This window comes from Phaethon aethereus (genome assembly GCF_964289735.1).
Source record: "Phaethon aethereus genome assembly, chromosome: Z".
NCBI lineage: Eukaryota > Metazoa > Chordata > Aves > Phaethontiformes > Phaethontidae > Phaethon > Phaethon aethereus.
In genome coordinates this window covers 89546865-89566976 of record NC_138577.1, presented here as the reverse complement: position 1 = coordinate 89566976, position 20112 = coordinate 89546865, and the positions used below count along the sequence as shown (strand labels likewise).

Genomic DNA, 20112 nt, shown 5'->3' with positions numbered 1-20112 from the left:
ACTTAACTTACACTGGCCTAAATACCAGGGCAGCTAAACCACACCTGGGGAAAGCAAGCACTCCAAGATCCATCTTCCCATTCACCATTCATGTTGCTCTGGTAGCAAAAGCCTGGAGGTGGAATCTGGTGCCTGAAGCCACCCTCCTCCTCACCAGCACAGAAATGCAGTGCAGACTGGGGGTGCCTCTGGCCGTTCCTCTTTCCTCCGACTCTTGGGCCAGGGTACAAACAGTGCGGTGCTGCCTGTGCTGCAGGGACAGCAGTACAGTACACAAACACAGCAGCCAGGTTCAAAGGCAGCACTGTGCAGGAGAATGAGCTGGCCAGGGTACAGATCAGATGTCCCTATGCTCAGAGGCATCGTGAAGACCCATACTGGCCTGTCAAGGAATAATCCAAGCCCCTCACTTGGTTTTAAGGGTATCCCATGATGAACGTCTTGGCTCTGCTTGATCTGCAGTCCTCATCTGCAGTGGTTCACCATGTACGTGGGGCTCATGTATGTCAGTAGGTGTGGGAAGCTGGGAAGAGGAGCTACAAAGCATACCCCTCCAGAGCTCACCTAACACAGGAGCACAACAGTGGCTCCAAGCTCAGAATTGCATCTCATGGTGCCAGGGGCCTCACCTTTTCTTGAAGGTGAGAAGCATGTTGTTTTGGATGATGCAATCCTCTGCATTTGACATTGGTCGCAAAATGGATTTTTTGGGTCTTCCTTGGAAAACGAGGTTTTCCTGCACCAGGCCTTTGGCTTCATCAAAAAGAGCAATTCCATAGTCCCGAAAGGACTGGATCCTGTTCTTGGTCACCTGCAAAATAAGCTTTAGACAGGATGGCCCAAGCAGAAGGACATTGTTCAAACAGTTCTTTGATCAACACAAAACCAAGCCCCGAAGCTCTTCCACGGGCTTACTAGCACTCCCTGGCAGTTTGAGAGCGTACCAAGGGTTCAGACTGGACATGCCATAGCCGTGCACGCACAAGCTTTCCCAAAGCCTTCCACATGTTACTGGTGGCCCCAGCTGGCAGCTCAGTTGCTGTCAATGCTAGATGCCCCAAGCTTCACTGCAGCTGGTACCCAACCCTCTGGTGAAACACAAGCACAGATGCTGCTGAACATGAACCTGCCATTGCTCGTTGCCCTCCAGATTTCAAATGGCTGTACTGACAGGCTGTCACTTCTTTATATATGAAGAAAGAGCACTTAGGAGTCTCCTCTTCCCATGAAAGACAAGGCCACAGCTCTCGCTGTACTATCACCTGGAAGATCAGCTCAGTCCCTTCTCCTCCTTGGCTCCACAGCAACAGCTGCTGCAACGCTTCTTACACAGCACTGCTCCCCAGTGCTCAGCACCACACACCATCTCACCTGCTCTCAGGCACCTCCTGGGTTCTGCCAGTGGGCAGACAAGAAACAACAGCACCACAACATTACCAGTACTTCAGCAAGGACTGTGCCAGCTGCTTTGCTCTTCACATGAACCCTGCAACATGAATCCTGCCTGTGTGCTCCAAGAGACTGAACAGCTGGGACAGCTGTTTCCATGGGACCATGGAAAATGCAGCAGTTTTTAGCTTCTGGTCCAGAGGACAATGTTTTGCTATGGGCATTGTTTTCAAAAGGAGTCTGCAGCCCCTGCAGGACTCATGCAGAGCATTTGTCTGGGCAGGGCTTTCTGTATACTCATTCTAGGGGTCCTTCACCATGAGTTAAATTGGATTTATCTGTCATTTTGATACACAATGGCTTCACCTCAACAAAGAACAGAATGGAGGCAACCTTGAGCCAGATACTAGCCTTGGGAACTGGCTAGGTGCTGCAGCACTGCATCTAACTTCCAAAAAATCTAGTTCAGACACCAGCTATCCCAGTTCTTCAGCACAGCTCACACAGCCTGCAAAGCTCCAACAGAGGCCTACAGAATCACCCACTTGACTGTGCCACTCATTTAAATACAGGGGACAAGCCTGGGAGAAGATGGACTTTGTTGAATGTCATTGTACTGAAATGCACAGGATTCCCTTTGCCGCTCTGAGGGAAAAGAGGTCTCTTCTACAAGCCATCTATGAATCCACATGTGGGAAATGACAACTGAGCTGTCCTTTACCAAGGCTTAGACATCAGACAGATGTGACAAGCCACCTGTGAATCACTGTCAAAAAGGATACAGCCTTGAGATTGGACTTCCAAAATTTATCCTTTTCTTTGTCACTGAGCAATGGCATGAGCTTGCACAAGCCGTTCCCCCTCATGCTTGCCTACCTGAAAAGCTGCTGCTGCTCATAGACCTCTTTTCACATTCCTGTCACTGTGGGTACTGAGCGCTCTGAGGCAAGACAGCCAGCTCTGCTGGTACATGTGTGTTTTCCTGTTGCAGGTGAGCAATAATAAGCATGGACCCAACAATACCGAGGCTAGGGAAGATCTCACCTTGTCCCTCTGGGCCCTACAGAGCACTTCTAAACCTCTCTTGACAGATAGAAATGTCACTTTCTTCTGAGCAGTGCGCTGTAGTTTTGCACTGCTGGCCAAATTAAAAAGAAATGCTTACCCGATTCCCACCTATATCTTCCCTTAAACAATTTCTGCTGACAATAGGAATTCCAGCCTATTCCCAGTGACTGACCATGAAAAACCTGGAGTTAAGGAGTGCTGGTGGAAGGGAGCTCTGGAGTAGGGCTGTCTACAGTACAAGATCTGGGCAGCCCTAGCTTTGTCCTGCCAAGGCTTGGAAACCGCCAAGGACGGTGACCTCACACCACCCTGTGACACCTGTCCCAGGGCTGCACCACCCTCCAAGGCAAGAGACCACCAGTCTCCCACCTGGACCTCCCAAGGACCAGGAACCACTGCAAGTTGTGCTGTTGACCTTTGTTGTATTGTCTGGCACTGCCAAGAACGGCTTGGCTTTGACTGCTGTTCAGGTAGCTGTGGGCTGCTCTTAGATCCCCCTTGGCTTCCTCTTTGCCAGACTAACCAAGCCCAGCTCCCTCTGCCTCATCAGTTGTATCCCAGCACTTGCCCATCCTGGTAGCTTTGCACTAGACCCTCTCCGTTTTCTCTACCTCTGTCAAGACCCTGAGGTCCCAAACTGGACACTACATTTCAGATGCAGCCTCCTGATAGCAGAGGAGATGGGTGGCAACTTCCCTCAGTCGGCTGGACACAATTCTAATGTAGCCTGAAAATCACACCCCCTCTAATCACAGGGTCAAGGATGCTATCGGGATTGTCCGCTACTCCTGCTGGCAATGCCAGGGCTTGCCAACCGGGGCCTGCTGGCTTCTCCCTGACCCAGGAGGCAGGGTGGCAGCAGTAGGCTCTGTCTCACCTTTGCCCCTGGCTGCAGGGATGTGCAAGTCCGTGCCCCCTCACCTCTCTGCAAGACGCACCTTCATGTCTGCTGCCTGGAGCAGCTGAAGGCCACACCTGTGGTTGCCGATGATGTCATTCTCCACGATGACGCCCTCTCCCTTAGAGATGATGCCATGGCTGCTGTTCTCATAGATACCATTGCCACGCAGCTCCACCTGGCACTCGGCCTCGACCAGCACACCTCCCTGGCTGTTGCAGGAAATGCTGTTGTTTGCAATGCGTGTCAGCTGGCTGCTCTGCAGTACTGCCACCCCGCTGTCACCATTGGCGTGAATTACATTGGCGATGATGTTGAGCGCTTCGCTGCTCTTGACATGCAACCCAGCAGCTGCCAACCAAAAAGAAGAGTTATTGGTTCAGAGCTTGCAGCCTCAGTCATGATAACCACAAATAGATTTCTGTTTCTAAAAGCTACTCCATTTCTTCTGTCACAATATGACTTTCTGACTGGAAGCTTAAGAACAAAAACCCACCCAAACTCAGGTCATGGCCCACCATCTCTCCAGGGTGCTCCTGGCCTGGGGGCAGCTGAGGAAGACACTGGCAGACCCCAGTGCTGGTGGGCCAGGACAACACACCAGTATGCATTCCACCCCTTCTCCCTGAGCCTGGGAAGAGCCCCAGGCCCCAAGCTCACCTCCATTGTGGCTGATGCTGTTTAACTCCACGAGTGCCACATTGATGGGATGCCGGGTAGCTGGGTACTCCTCCTCGCTGTCAGGGTCGTTCTCCCCACCGCCACCCTCCCTCTCATCCTGGAAGCTCTCGCTTCCCCCCTGGCCAGGAGGGTAGTCACCAGCGCCATCCTTGTGGCAGAACACTGCTACCCCATAGATGCTGTTGTGGTTGATCTGGTTGTTGATGAGGTGCGGGAGGCTGGAGGACATCATCCACACACCACAGCCCTTGTTACCTGCGGGATGGGGCAGCATAGCTCACTGACTCAGCAGTGCTCGGAGAACCCCAGCCCTGCCCCAAAGCGGCTGGCAGTCCACATGCAGTGCAGTGGGATAGAGGTGATCTTCCTCTCTGAGCACACATGAAGGCTAAGTCTACATGTTAGGGGCTCACAGCAACCTGTCCCTGACTTGCTCCCACTGGGCTGACTCAAGTCTGTGAGCTTGGTGCCATCGTTTCCTCACCTCTGCCCTCTCCTGGCACTGTCCATGCTCTGACCCCAGCTCGAGTCCCCTTTAAGGTTTAACTCATGCAGTCAGCAGGTAAACCCCTGCTACGCTGAGGATCTGCAGGATGGCCAGGCACAGCCCTGCACACCAGCTCCATGGGCAGATGTCTTTGCCACGGACAGGCAGCCACAGTGCTGGAAGCCCATATGCTGCCAGCATCCCTTCCCAGGATCAGGCATGCCCTGGTCTCTCCTCCTCCAGGACCGGGAGTCTCTGGGGCCAGGAAGCAAGCAGCTCCAGGAGCACTAAGCTGGGTTTCCCTGAGGCTTGGCCTCAGGGTCCCAGGTGTATTATGGCTCAGGTGTCTCCAGTGTGTAATGCAGGCTGAGTTGCAGCTTTGCCACCCCCAGGATGGCGGGGCCCTGTGACCACCCTGCTCCTGCCCTGGCCACTGCTGTTCCAGAAAGCTCTGGGAACTCCCTGCCTGTGTACCTTACCCTCGCTGCGAGGGGCTGATACTGGCTGCCAACACTACTGACCACCACTGCCTCCAGCATTACTAGCCAGCCAGCCAGATGCACACAAAACCATGCTACGTGACTGCCTACATCTCATTTCTCTTCTAAACAGGGCTAGAGAGGAGCACAGCCCCTCCCAGGACTCAGACCTGCGCGCTGGCAGCAGTGGGCTCTCTGCAGCACTTGTCTCTCTGCAAGCTGCTTTAAAACCCCTTTAAAAAAGATATTTCCAGCTTCCTAAGAAAACCATTTGGGGAGTTTACCCCCTGTCAGACATTAGCTGAGTTGTTAGATTACAAACCCTGCCAAACTCCTCTGGCCCTGGGTTAGCTGGGTGCAGGGCAGCAGACCCAGCTCACCTCATCCCGTGGGGGCCGTGCATCCTCTCCTGCAAACCTGTCTTGCATGAGGGCAATGATGCAAGGCCGGCTTCTCTCTCAGGGCTGAGAGGGAAGCTCCTGTCCTCCAGCAGAGACCAAGCAGTGGTCTCCTTAGTGGGGAGAGGGCCCCTTGTGAGCCACAGCCCGGCTGCACTGGCTGCACAACCTCTGGAGTGCTTGAGCTGGGCTGGGCATGGTGCAGTTACCGGCCAAGCCTCCTGGGCTCCCACCATCAGCGCCCTCCTGGGCACTCTCCACCAGCCCCTTCCGGGGCACCCACCACAGCTCAGGAGCGCACTGGAGGTGAACAGAGGGCGGCCCAGCAAGCCCGAGAGGAAGGGGGGACGAGGGAGAAGGTGAGAATTGTTCTCCACCTGAGCTTGCTTCCTTACCGTAGATGGTGTTTCCTTCAATGAGGCCCTTCCCATGCTCGCCCACCACCACACCATCTGAGTAGCCACAGGAGATGAGGTTGTTCCTGAGGACAGGGTCACCCCCATGGCGGATGTCCACCCCGCCCCACTGGTTTTCACAGATGACGTTCCCTAGGGCCAAGCAGGGAGGACAAGGTGACGACACAAGCCTCCTGCCCATCAAAGAGCAAGGAGACCTGGCAAGCTGAGACCTGGCCCCACCGAAAAGCTCACACTGCCTGTAGCAGAGCCGAAGCCTCAGGAGCTTCCCCGATCCCCCAATCTACTGGCAATGCTCTCCTGCACAGGACACTGGTTATTAGCAGTTCCAGTGACCACCAGCTCCCTTGCCCTCCGAGGTGTAGAGCAGAGTGGAAAACCACTCAGAGGTGCCACATCAGCAGGAAAACATTATTTACAGCTTTAGCTTATCAACTGGAATGGCATAAGAGGGAAAAAATGCAGCCCACATGGCAGATTGCTCTGGAGCATAGTTCCATGTCCCAGCTGGGCCAGAGATGAAGGGAACTCGGAGGACACACTGCAGAAATACATGCTCCTTCCATCAAGGGCAGAAATGCCAACTAGAAAATGCAAATCAGGGGATTATTGCAGCTAAAGTCACTGAAGAGCCATAACAAGATAAATTTTGCAATCAAACAGACGGAGCTTCAAGAGAGAGACAAACTGGGCATAACGACACAATTTTCATTCTCATACCTGTGATTTGGCCTCTCCCATTCTCATTCACTGCTATTCCAGCAGCCAGACCCTGGAAAATATGGTTCCCACTGAGGTAGGAGAAGAAAAGAACGTTATCAGCAGCAGTGTTGCCTGCTCATTCTTTGGACTGATGCCAGTGCAGCAGGTCTCTGCACAGGTACCAGTCTCCCTGGCTGGCTACCCATCACAGCCTGTTGCCTGTGCCCAGCAGTGAGAGCTGGACACAGGGCAGCCACACAGCTGAGTGCAGCAGTAAGGAAGCACAGCGGGGAAGGTACATGCGAACCAGCGCAGAGCCACTGACAGCCAAACGACTTTCGAGAGGTGAAAGCACAAGAGGTGCAGAGAAACACACGTCAGTAAGAGCATTCAAAGAGTGGAAAGTGCTCATGAACATCCAGACGGTCACTGCATCAGGCCAGCTGTCTGCCCAGCCAGGGCTCTGTCTCCAGGAGTGGCCAGCCACAGCTGCAGTCACAGGGAACGTATGGGCAGGGAGAACCAAGCACTGCCTCCTGCACCCTGGATTCTCCATCCTGCTAGCTGCTTGCCACCCACAGCTACCCCCACCCCTGAGATGGACTTCTCTTCTCCTTAGGATTAAACTCGCTCCTCTGCAAACCACTTTGCATGCTCAACTCTCCCAGCAGCAGCAGCAAACCCTGTAGGGAAGTCAGGTGCCCTGCCTCAGCTGCCCGCAGCCCCCTTAACCTGTTGGGTGGTGCGGAGCAGGGTGCTCTGACGGCAGACTCCTGTGCCCCGTGGAAAAGTGCAGGAGACACACCACATAGTGGCCAGAGCTCACCTCGATGGAAGTCGCAGAGGAGTCTGTGAGGGCTTCAGTCCCTTTTCCCCTGTCCTCCCCAACCCAGGAAGGAGGCAAGAGGCTTTATTAGCCATGGGACTGCTGCTCCAAGAGGAGCCCAGGAAGCCAGCAGGCAGATGGTTATTGCAGCCGATGGCAAGAACCATTAAACATGGTGGCAGGAGCAGAGGTAGCAGCACACTGGGAATGACAGCCTGGAGAGCATGTGTGGGCCCCGTGGTGCCTGAGTAGAGGCATCACCGCTGTCCCCCGGGCTCCCACCTACCACCTGTCAGGAGGAATGAAGCCCACCAGCCCTGAGCCCACCACCAGCTCCTCTTCCACCACAGGACCCTGAAGCTCTGGCCTGCTGATGAAGTTCAGAGCGCAAGAGCAATCAGGTTGATCACGAACTAAAAACACCAGGTGCAGCGCCTGATGCCAACTCTGCACCAGCATCCACCCAGGAGCTCTCACTGGAGATGGCTCCACTCCCGCCAGGCTGCAAAGGCAGCAGAGGAGCTTCTACAGCAGGGAGCCAGGGTGGGAAGCAGCACCTGTGACATGCGATCACCAGCACCGTGATCACCAGCGCTGGCTGGGGGTGGAGGGGTGGGTGCAGAGCTTCACGCTGCTGCCTGGCTCCCAGGGACAAGCGCAGGCAGAGCAGGGGCCACCCCACCTCGCAGGGTAGCTGGTGTCTCTGCTTGTCTGCAGCTGCCTCTCCACTCGTGGTTGTCTGCTCGGCAGGGCTGCTTGGTCCAGCAGCTGAGTGAAGCCCCTGCCACCCTGCCAGAGCAACACAGCTCTTCAGTGGTGCCCAGAGAACGGAAAGCTGCCGGTGCGCTGCAGGGCCTGGTGCGACACATGCAGCTGCCACTAGACAGAGGGACCGGGTGAGACGAGCGCACAAGGCACCTGGATTTGAAATGCACACTTGCACCAACAGCTGCAGGGTAAGGAGAAAGATGAAGCCATTGCAGAGGCCATCTTCCAGAAACAGAAGGCAGGGTCTCCCAGCTGCTGAAGTCCCATCACTGTGGGGCAGTGCCCTCCAGTGCTCTCACCAGCTTAGGGGAGCAGGCAGTAGCCTCACACCACGAGGCACCATCACACTGGGCACCTCCCAGCCTCAGCACAGCAGGGGACGCAGTCTTACCCAAACAGCTTTTTAGCTGCTGCAGAGGATACCTCTGACTGAAAGATGTACACACCCAAGGGCCTGTTACCTGCTTAAAAATGGTAGTTGGCACCCACATCACTGGCAGACTTCTCAGAAGGACAACCCACTGCTTTGTGCCTGGAGCCCCTCGCAACACCCCACTGAAACCTGGGGGGTTTCCTGCTGCAGGCAGCAACACGGGATGGAGCTGGGCTTGCAGCTCTTGGGGATAGGCAAAACATTAATCTGTTTCCAGCTGTGAAAAAGGCACCCAGCAAAGGACATTACTGCTACCATGAACCTCCCCTTCTGCCAGCCCCGCCTGCCTGCAGCTGCACACACCATCCTGTTGGTGAGACCCATCCGTACCAACGGTGCCCATTGAGCCCCATGCTCAACACAGCTGCACGTGGCACCGCCGGGACAGCACTGGCGCACACAGCCTCGGCCAGTGCCAGAGCCCACCTCAAACCAGTGCAGCTGAAAGGCAGCACAGAGCAGCAAGCACGAGTGGAGCAGGGTAGCTCCTCCAAAACAGGTGGCTGGTCAGGAGAAAAAAGGTCTCTTCCCACTGAGCTTCCTCCCTGCCTCCTCGCCATGATCTTCTATGTGCCAGCAGGCACGGATGGTCATACATCAGTCATGAGGTGCAAGCTGGTGTTGAAAATGATGTTGCAAGGAAGCATGTAGGGATGTGTGTTTCCTCTGTACTGCTGGGCCCTGCCATTACAACATGGCTTTTCTCAGAAATCAGTACCTCTCTGAGAGAGCACTTTCATAGTCCCTTGTTGGAAAGCCCAGCCCTGACCCCTGTGTCTTCAGGGCCAGTATGTCTGGTGCAGACTTCTCTCCAGGTCACAGCCTAGACTAAGTGCCTTGGTAACCCCTTCTTAGGTGTCCATACAGGCAATCTGTCTAAACCTCACCAGGTCTGCACACAGATCATGAACCTGCAAGAAGTCACTTTCATTAGGACTGCAGGACTCGAGGCTGAAGCCCTGTTAATTATCAACACTTCGAGCATGAATACTCACATCCTAGCTAAGGGGGCTGATCCAGGGCAACTGTTTCCTTCTCTTTGTGCCCTACCCTGCTCTACAGCATCACAGTGAGTTGCCACATGCCTGTTCCTCATGACTCACAGCCATGGCGAGAGGCAGGAAGGGGTGGCAGTACAGATGAGATGCCCCTCACATCTGCAATAAATACCGTGCTCCAGCTGCTAACTCATTTCTGGGTTCATTGCTACCAGTTGATACCACCAAGTAAAGCTGGTGGCATTGACCTGCCAGACACCAATACTAACATATAACCCACATGGTATTAAACACACACAAGTCAGTAGTTCCAGGTGTTTAAAGCAGAAAGGTTGAAGTATTGAATTGAAGTAACAATGACTGGAGTGCTGAGGTCCATTACTCCCTTTCCTGCAAAAAGCACCATGACATGTGTGAGTTGTTCGTCTTGAACACAGCCTCTGTCCTCCTCAGATCCAGGGGGAAAACCCAGGACTGGCACTTGGCAAAGACGTGGGTACAGCAAGAAGATAGAGGGAAGTCACAGAAAGGCACTAGTGCCTGTTTCTGCTCTATGGTGGGGATAGAAACAGTGGAAGGAATAATTCTTAACGGAGGAAGGAGGAGAGAGAGAAGTCAGTGCTAGCTAACATACCTCACAGCAGGGTTTCCATTATACAGAATATAAATGCCAGCTTCTTTATTCCCATAGATCTGATTGCTACGGATGATGCCTTTTCCGTTGCCAACGACGACAATGCCTGAGCGAAGGCCACTGTGTATCTTATTGCACTATGGTTTTATTTTTGCACATGTAGAGAGAATAAAAGCAAAAGGAAGGAAGGTCACTCAGGAAAGTGAGCAAGAGAAGACAGCAACCACAGAGAAAAGCAACAGCTCCCAACCCTGATGAGGAGAAGGGCAGAAGGGCAATTAATCCAGCTGCCAAGAAATCACTCTCAAATGGTCAAAGCACACTTAACTTGTACCCTTCTTTGGGGTTCTAGTACACAATACCAAATTTCCCTTCCCATCATGCCTGCAGCCTCTTCTTCTTCCAGCAGCTCCTGCTGCCATTTCCAAGGGCTGTTCTGGAGCTGGTGATGCTTCGTGCCCCACGGCCTGTCTGACACTGGGCAGGGCAGATGGGGCTGCAAGTCCAGCACCTTCTTACGGCCACCAAGAGGAAAAGGCCCTCCATAGCACCCCACAGGAGCTGGAGGCAGGAGTTCAAGCAAGGGGCTCAGCGCTACAGTGCGGTGGCTTTTCTCAAGCTGCTAGGTGGCACTTTGCACAGCCTGCATGACCACTGTCAACAGCCGCGTGGCTGCTTCTCTCCACGACACGGGCCAGCATCCTCCGTGAGGCCAGGAGTACACTGAGACCCCCTACACAGGACAGCAGTCCCAGACCAGTATCTTGCAGAGTGGTAGGGTAGGAATCGCCAAACCAGGCAAAGTAACAAACAGCAGCTCAAAGTTGCAACTGAGGCCAGACACTGCCTGCGGCTCCGTGGCTGAGCTGCCACCTCCTCCTCCACTGGGCCCCAGCTCTGCCGGCCCCATCTCCTGTGCAGAGCTCACACGCAGAGCTCGATGCAGCCACAGGGGCACCTGGATGGTAGTTTGTAACTACCTCTCTGCCTCCCCCTGCACGGTGAGGCCCCAGTTCCTTCAAGGATGAGTACAGCTACAGCGTTCAGTAAACAGGGACAAGGTCACCCACCGAACGGCAGGAGACACTACCGATTCAGAGAAAAAGCCATGCCACTGGGGAATGGGATGCTGCTCCCCTCCTTCCTAAGGCTGAGCAGAAAGCTGAGACGCTCCACCAGCTCCCAGGGTAGACAACGCAATTCCCAGTGTGGGAGAAACAATTTACAGTACCGTGACGATTTACTACCTTGCTTGCATGACTTCACTCCTTACACAGGGGTGTTTATTTGATACAGGAACATCCCCCTGGCCTGCCCTCTACGTGCAGCAATTTAAAGTCACATACTGGCAAATAGATCAGGAGACCATGCATGTACCACCAGGCAGCACTTCACTGTGCCTTGCCCTTGGGGTTAGATGTAGTCTAATTCATCAACAAAAACCTAAGAAACAGGCTGAAGGGCAAAGCTAACAGAAAGGTCAGTGTTTTCTATACTAGGAGATGGATCCCTGCTGTCCCTCGGAGCGAAACAGCATGTGAAAGAAAGAGCACACTGGCCCCCAGCACAGCTTGGGGGGTACATACCAGAACAAGGGGGTTGGCTCCTTTACGAATGTCCACTCCAGCCTCACAGTTTGAATGGATGTTGTTGTCTGCAATTAGGCCTCCTGCCGACAGGCGCAGGAATATCCCTGATGTTTTGCAATGGTGGATGTCATTCCTCAGCATAATAACCTGCAGGGAAGAGGAGAAGCACCTGTTGTTGTAGTTAGAAGGATGAGGAAGACGATATGACCAAAAGCTGTAGCTCTCCCTTCTGCAGCCTCTGTGCATCTACCTCTCTGCCTCTCCTGCAAGCCAGGCTGTGCCAGGCACACAGGCCAGCTGCAAGAAAGATCAGTGCATGTGGACAAGTGCTACGGTTAAGCCTGTTGGACACTACCTACTAGCATGGGTCTGCTTGGGGATGGGGACCTGCAGTGCTTGGTGCTGCACAGCCAAAGCAAAGATACCGTCTTGGCCTGACATCTCTCTCCACTTGACAAAGCCCACATTCAGGTGTGCCCAGTGCCTTAATTCACTGCATTGCACTTGCATACCACCAGCAACAGGAAGCGACCATTCCCATTCCATCTCCACACTGCTGGTGGTGCAACTGACCTGCCCCCTCCCCACTTGGGCAGTCCCCATTTGTATTGGCATCCTCTCCGTACACAGGTGGCCACAGGTTGCCTCCTCTCTGCTGCACGGAGCTGCTCAGAGGTGACACATCAAATGCTGCCGAGCCTCCCAAGAAACTGACTGGGCCACTGCGCTACAGCACACTTGCTCAGCACATGACCTGTCCATTGCCTTGGCCTCCAAAGATCCTGCCATCTTGGGGGAAAAATGGCCCAGCCAGCAAACTGAAATCACTGACACCACTCATGACAACCTAGTTTTCTCTAAGCAAATAAGTAGTTAAATATTTATGCAGCAGCAATACGTTTTCCATAATGTTTTCCAGCCAAGCAAAATCATGCCTTGAATACACCTTATGAGTGCTAAGAAATAGAATTGCCTTTGCATATCCCATGTCAAGAGCAAAACAGATCAGAAGATAATTAAATTATACTTCCTTTTATTTGCTCATTCCAGAAAGGTGCTTCATTGAATCTCTCAACTAAATGTGGAGCTCAGCAGGGCTTCACAGCTGCCTGGCTTCATCAGTCAGGAGGGAGCTAACAGGAAGCGAGAAACGCAGGCACTCACTCCAGCAGGGCCCACACACCAGACCGTGGTCCAGGCCTGTCCTGTGCCGGAGGGTCCTGGCTGTGCAAGGACACCGAGCCCGTGCCAGCTGCGCCGCACTCCCACTCCACGTTGCACCTTGCCCCCTTCTCACAGTCAAGCATTCCACTGTCTCCTACTGCCTGATGCTCTGACACCCACCTCTAGACAAAAGCCTCTGGGCTAACTCCTAGCGGAGCAAATTTTCACTGAGAGCAGCAGCTGGGCTGGCCTCATCTCCCTCCCATTTGCTAACAGTTAAGACCAGGCTTCTGAGCGAACTGGAAGCAAACTAAAAGGAGGAAAACCAGAATGCCGTCCAAAGCGCTGGACATGGATTTGTTGCTAGCCTAACTCCTGCGAAAACAGCCCCCAAGCAGCTCAGAGGGGCTGAGCAGCATGGCGGAGCTGTGTGAGGTGCCTCTGCTCCCTCCTGCCACCACTCTGCATCCGTAAGGCAGCCTTCAGGAGGGCACCACTGGTATCACTTGCATTTCTGCAGTAATCCCAAAGTGCAAGGCACAAGCAACAGCATTCTGCAGTCTTTCTGCAGGGACTGCAGATGGGGAGCTAGCAGCATCATCACAGCAAAGCCCTTTCCCAGAACTGGGCAGAAAAACTTTCCCCTTCTTCTCCCTGCACAAAACTTTTATTTTAAAGTGATAGATGGAAAAATGGGCCCAAATACTGGGCTGCCCCAACCAAGCAGTGGGGATGGTCTTACTCAGGGCAGGTGGTGCGAAAGGAGCCTCCCAAGCCCCCCCACCACTGCCAGCACTGGGGATTTTGGCAGTGTGATTCTCCCCCAGTCCTCATTGCCACCATCCTGTCTGAAGAGAAGCAGAGGCACAGAGGTAGAGAGCTCCACACAAGCGCAGGGTTAGATGATGCTGTGCTGAGGGAAAACCTCCGTTCTGCCTCCAGCACATGTGCCTGGCCAAAATCCCTCCTTACATCCCCTGCCTCCGGCAGGCACCCACCCCCACAGGCTCTCCTGAAGCAGCCAGGACTGGCCATGGCGAGGGGCAAGACCAGGGGTTGACACCACAGTCCCCAAGTCCCTCCATTTGTAGTATGGGCTGTGCTGGGAGCAGCAAAGGTGATGATAGGCAGCAGCATTTTTACAGGGTGAGAGTTTAATTCACAGCAGGCCTGACTACATGAACCCAAAATGCCACCAAGTTAACACCTCCAATTGCAATTACGACATTACTGCATGCAGAAAGCAGGGAGCTGCGAGTGACCTGCCTTTCATTTGGGCTGGTTAACCCAAGTTACACATAGGAAAGGAGCTGGTGGAGCAGGAGGGAGAGGGAAGAGGGCTCACATCAGTCTTCACAGCACCTTACTGTTTTGTATGCAGCGCACTGCATAGGTCAAATCCCTGAAGATGCTTCCTTCCAGTTTTGCTTGCCCTCGTGAATAAATGAATATTCCGCCCTTCCCATCCCTGAAAAGGCACTGTCGGATGATGCAGCCTTGCAGAGAGTTGGCCAAAGACTGGGCCTCCTTGTCCTGCTGCAGCTCCTGCTGCAGAGACTTCAGCTTAAGGTCCCTCTGAAGCGTGTGCAGTCTATTGCTTTGAAGCCTGCTGTGTGTAACGTCGGCAAGCATATGACTCAGGCTGTGGGCTCGGTAGGGCAGTTTGTACGCAGCCTGAGCATCCTCTTCATCGTCACTGCCTAAGTTACTGTCACTGGAGTTTGAGTCAAGGGCTGGGTACTCCTCCTCCTTTGCTGCCTGCAGGTTCTCTCCGAATTCAGTGTCCTCCTGGGCTGAGCTAAGAAAGCCTTGAGCACCTCCAGCAGAGAGGAAGCTGCTTCGTTCTTCCTCAACAACAATTTTGCATGTTCTCACTGGCCCCAGCAGCAATTCCCCCCAGCCATCCTGCTTCGCCACGGGGCAGCCAGCTGGGTCGGGCTCCTGCATGGACACTGCACAGGACTTGGCCAGCACTGCCAGGTGCTTGCAGGCCCAGTTACGGTCAGAGCTTGGGCAGCCCTCCACAGTTACAGAGGCGTTCTCACTGCCAGTGAACTCACAGTTCGCCAGGACACAGAGGGCCACGCTGTGGAGGTGGATGCTGGACTGGCTGAAGGTGCAGAACTTCACTTGGCACGTCCCTGGCGCATGGATCTGCAGCTGTCCACTTTCGAAGCTGCAGTTGTCGAACTGGACGTAGCCTGAGGTTGTCTGGAGAGTAAGCACAAGGTGACATCACTGCACAAAGCAAGAAAAAGCAGTCCTGGACATAACATGAAGTCCTTCCCCAGCAAAGAAGCTCACTCTCATAAATACAATATGCTTTCAGGTGTCACAGACACAAGCTCACACAGACAGCGATGCGGTGCTGCAAGCTGAGTTAACAAGTGTCTGACACCTACTGCCTTTCTTCCTTGCTGGCAACATTTCCTTAACTTCCTGGCTAAGACATGGCTTTGCAGTCTCAGCAAGGCCCAGCAGTCACGTGCGGCAGCAGACAGGGCCTAGATGTGCCAAGATCACTAAAGCTTAGCAACGCTGCCTACACAGAAGGGTTTGCAACCTTGAGAGATGTGTATTTGCCAGCTGGCATCGTTAATGGGCTCAGGGGTTTACTGGGTGAAGCAGCAGGTAAGACAACATCAAACATCGCCTGGCTGGCGTGGAGAGATACCATTGTCCCTGGAGCTGTTAGTGCACTTGGTAGAAGAATGCTGCACACATGATTCATCAAGTGCAAAGCAAAACAGGTAAAAATTTGTGCCATACTCCTGCATGGGCATTATGTTGTGACACTGAAGAAGAGGAGACATCTTCAATGCCTTGTTCCCTGGCTATGGTTTCCCATCTGACTTGCTGGTACTTCCAGAGTTGTGAGCCATCCCTACCATGGCCTTCCTGCTTTGCTAGGCAATGCACGTAGCAACTGATGGGTGTTGGCAAACCACCAGGGTGACTGTGCGCGGCTAAGTATCTCTCTCCTGCACCGGCAGGGCATCTCTGGTAATCTACAGAAAAGGCCAACAGAAATGCAACAAGGTACAGAGGGGCCAGGTCAGAAAAGCTGAGTCTTTGCTTAGAATTTCACTGTGCTCCTAATTTGACTAGGAATCTCCTAAATTGTTACTTTCTCTTCCAGGTTATCCCTCGATTGCCTAGTGCACTATATTAAAAACAGATTAATAGCTTGTGACAGATGAGCTTGGGCAATTTCACAGTGGTTTCTGGAGTCTGCAGCCAACACACTATCCTAGCATTTGTTTTCAGCCTTCAGTGCTCTCAGAAGTGGTCATACTGCAAACAGGTTTTGAAACGCATTTCTTTTTACCCAAAGACAACCACACAGAAATCCCTTCAGACCACCAGCCTGCTCCAGACTGAACTGTACCTTCCCTTTTTATAAATTGAAACAAAGCTAATTAAAAGGGACACAATCCAATCAGATTCTGAAAGGCTTCTGGTGAAAGCCCTTCTGAAATTGCAGCTTGCAGGGTTTTAATGACTGCCAGTAGGATTGGCATAATTTGCTTTTTTCAACTTGTCTTTCATTGACAGATTTGGGAGGAAACACTCGTTCCACTGACAGCAGCTGAAGGGCTGTTACCATCACCGTGCTGTGCATGGACATGAGAGTGACAGCCTCAAACGCAGCCACACTGACTAGCCAAAGGCAGAAGACATCGCTGTGAGACACCACGTGTCCACTTCGGCAACTCAGCATGTGGTCACAGACAAACAGGGACTTTTTCAGCAGATTTGCAACTCAGTTTTCCCACTGCGTGCCAGTGCATTATCTTTCTCCGGGGGACTTTCAGACCGATTAAGTTAAATATGTCACATAATAAAATGGTGAAAAGAAAATAAAACTGTAAATTATAACTAATGATGGACTGAGTCATCACAAGGAAGGTCTCATTTTTGGAGGCACAGCCCACAGGCACAGCACTCACACTGGGCACATCCCACTCTAGACCAGCCAGTGGCTGTCCATGGGGACCAAAGTGTTGTCAGGGTGGACCATGGCAGCAGGGCTGGGCCTGTGATCCCAGGTCCTGGCTTAGGTTGTGAGAAGACCCTGGGCATCCTGGCTGAGGGGTCCCAGCTGAGGCTGAGGGCAGAGTGCACATCAGCAGCAACCAGTTTTGGGGACAGCAGGACTGGTGCAGGGCACACCACAGGGAGTGCCAGCTCCCAGGGGTGCCTCTTGCATGCCCAGCCTCTCAGATGGCTTATGCTGACCATGTGGGCAGTTGGAAAGGCAGCTGGTAAGAAGGGGAAAAATCACTGAACAAAGGAAAATGCCTGCCAGCCTGGGAGTTGGGAGCCAGAAACATCCCTGAGAAGCACAGCTGCATCTCTGAGGTACAGCTGGATGCTAAGAAGCCAGAGACATCCTGAGATACCACCTATAAGTGCAAAAAACAAGGGATTGTAATGTCAATTTATCATCTGGAAAAGTGGAAAGAGTCTAGAAAAAAAAAATTATCTGAAAGAACAAAAATATCATCCATTGGCTGTTCCAGGTTGTCCTGGTTTTGGCTGGGATAGAGTTAATTTTCTTCCTGATAGCTACCATAGTGCTGTGTTTTGGATCTGGGATGAAAATAATGTTGATAACATACTCATATTTTTAGTTGTTGCTAAGCAGTCAAGGATAGTTCAGCTTCTCATGCTGGCCGGCCAGCGAGGAGGCTGGCGGTGCATGGGAAGCTGGGAGGGGGCACAGCCAGGACAGCTGACCCAGGCTGGCCACAGGGATATTCCAGACCATATGACGTCATGCGTGGTATGTAAACTGGGGGAGTTGGCTGGGAAGGGCCACTGCTCGGGAACTGGCTGGGCATCAGTCAGCGTGCGGTGAAAAACTGTGCCGTGCATCACTTGTTTTGTATATTCTTTTATAGTTTTTATTATCATTATTGTATTTTTTTTCCTGTCCTGTTAAACTGTCTTTATCTCAACCCCCGAGTTCCACCTTTTTTTGAATTCTCTCCCCGACCCCACTAGGGAGGTCGGGGCTGAGTAAATGGCTGTGTGGTTCTTTTAGTTACTCGCCAAGTTAAACTACAACAGTCCTTACTGGGGCAGCACTCAGGCTAGCCCCGCTGGTAGACCATGAGACCCTTAATCTCAGCATTGTGGGTCTGAGCCCCATGTTGGGCGCCAAAAAGGACTGTCATGGTTTAATGATATATATATATTTGCATTATTAATCAAAGGCAGACTTGCTAGTGGCAATTTGTGTGGCATTTGTGGCAATCCGTAATGAAGAAGAGACAGTCAGAGGACAAAGCCCCCAAGCCCCCCATGCATTAGGGAGTCCCACAAACCCCCAGTTGCACTGTCCAGACACCCGCAGACCAAGGAACCCCCTCGGTTGTGACGCCTTGGTGGTCTCACCACCCCCACCACCCCTGCTCCACCAAGCCTCACCTTGTAGAGCACCGAGGTGAAGCGGGCTGGCAGGAAGACCATGTTGCAGAGGCGGGCGGTGGGGCAGTGCTGGTCAATGCTTGCCAGCAGCGCCACGTCCCCCAGCTTGCCCTGCCCCACAACCTCCACAGGCACCTTCAGCAGCACCTCACCCTCCTCCTCATGCACGCCAGGTAGCAGCACAAGGCGGTCGTAGGGGCTGGCGGCAGCCAGGGCGGCCCGGAGGCTACCAAACTCACCCCCTGTGCCGACACAGAGCCGACGTCGGCCTTTTCTCCTCCTGAAAAGGGAGAGGCAGTTGGAGGACTCCAGGTTCTGCGTGTTTTTGGTCCAGGTTTTGGAGGCCAGGTAGTGCTGTTTAAAGGCCTCTCTCCAGGATCGCGGCTCCACACCAGGCTGGTTGGGCCAGTTGGGGTGTCTGTGCTCGAGGCAGCCCAGGCAGAGCTGCCGCCAGCGCGTTTTGTCCAGGCTGAGGATGAGCTCATACCAGGCCCTGCAGACCAAGCTGCAGCGGCCCAGGTCAGGGAGGCGCAGGTAGGATAAGATCAGCTGCCACAGCTCCACCGGCAGGCCGCTGACCTCCATCAGCACCTGTGAAGGACGGGACACAGTCAGCAGTGAGCCCTGAGAGCCTGCGGGACACGCAGGGGAGCACAAGGCTCAGCCAGGACAAGGACCCCGTGTGAACAGGGGCATGCAGGTCCCACCAGACATACCTGTCCGGGGACAGAGCAGAGGCAGGCCAGAGCAGCAGGCCAGCACATCTCAGGCAGACACAGGCTCTGACCAAGCGGTGCTCAGCACTCGTCCTACAGCATGCTCCCTCCACCATTGCCCCCAGGCCTTCCCGCTTCCTCCACTCCCCCCCTCTCCTGCTGGCCCCACTCACCGGCCAGCAATGCCCAAACAACCTGTTCTGAGGTCTCTTCTCTTCCAGGGTGGTTAAAACTTTGTTGCTTAGTCCTGGGGCTCAAAGACTGTGCACAAACAAGCACATCCGTCCGCCCCTGGCAGGCTCTGGCATTGTCGTGTCCCCGGCCGCAGCTTCCCACACCACACTCTGTCAGTCCTCGGCGTACAGCCGGCCCTCAGCAGGCCTCGCTAGCTGCCCCAGCAGGCATGATGCTTCCCTCTGCCGCTGCACCGAGACTGCTGGGCAAGGCAGTGGCAGAGGGGGAGGCAATGGCCCTACCCTCCAGGCCCCAACAGGACTCCCGCTGCACTCGGGGAGGCAGAAGGGGTGGGAAGCTACAAGTGGCAACCGCAGCACCAGGAATGTGCTGCCGGGGTGGCAGGCTGCAGCACGGCTCCGGACAAATCATGGCTTGCAGCCAGGCAACGGTGAGGCCAAAGCCTCCCAGGAGAGCACATCTCTTGGCAGAGCCGAAGGCAACTGCTCAGCACCATGCGGGCCTCTTTCGAGGGGCTGGCGAAGGGTCCCAGCCCCTGCTTCTGCCTCCCTGGGAGAGACGTCTCAGAGCCGCAGCTCCCAGCTGGTGGCACAAAGCAAGGCCCTGGGAACACGGGGCTGCCGAGGTGGTGCAGGTGTGAGGCTGAACGCACCTCTGGTGAGTGAAAGGCATGGCTGGGAGCACATGCTGCACAGCGCAGAGCCGTGAAGAGTTCAGCCGGGTCGCACTGTGGGAAGGGGGTGGCGCAGCCCACGAGACCTGCCTGGCTGCTGCTGGTGGTAGAGGGGCTCACAGGACCGCACTGCAGGGGAGAGAGGCCTGACAGCCCCCAACCCTT

At 53.9% G+C, this 20112-nt stretch overlaps 1 protein-coding gene across 1 annotated transcript; it reads right to left on the bottom strand.

The window, feature by feature from the left end:
* Positions 1 to 522: 522 nt before the first annotated feature.
* Positions 523 to 18948, bottom strand: FBXO10 (F-box protein 10; the record flags this gene model as incomplete). Its single annotated transcript, XM_082013280.1, has 9 exons — positions 523 to 811; positions 3396 to 3706; positions 4016 to 4291; positions 5796 to 5948; positions 6537 to 6607; positions 10178 to 10314; positions 11764 to 11913; positions 14293 to 15141; positions 18364 to 18948. 9 exons carry the CDS (start codon positions 18946 to 18948, stop codon positions 626 to 628), a joined length of 2718 nt encoding a protein of 905 aa, XP_081869406.1. The 3' UTR covers positions 523 to 625.
* Between the last annotated feature and the right edge of the window lie 1164 nt (positions 18949 to 20112).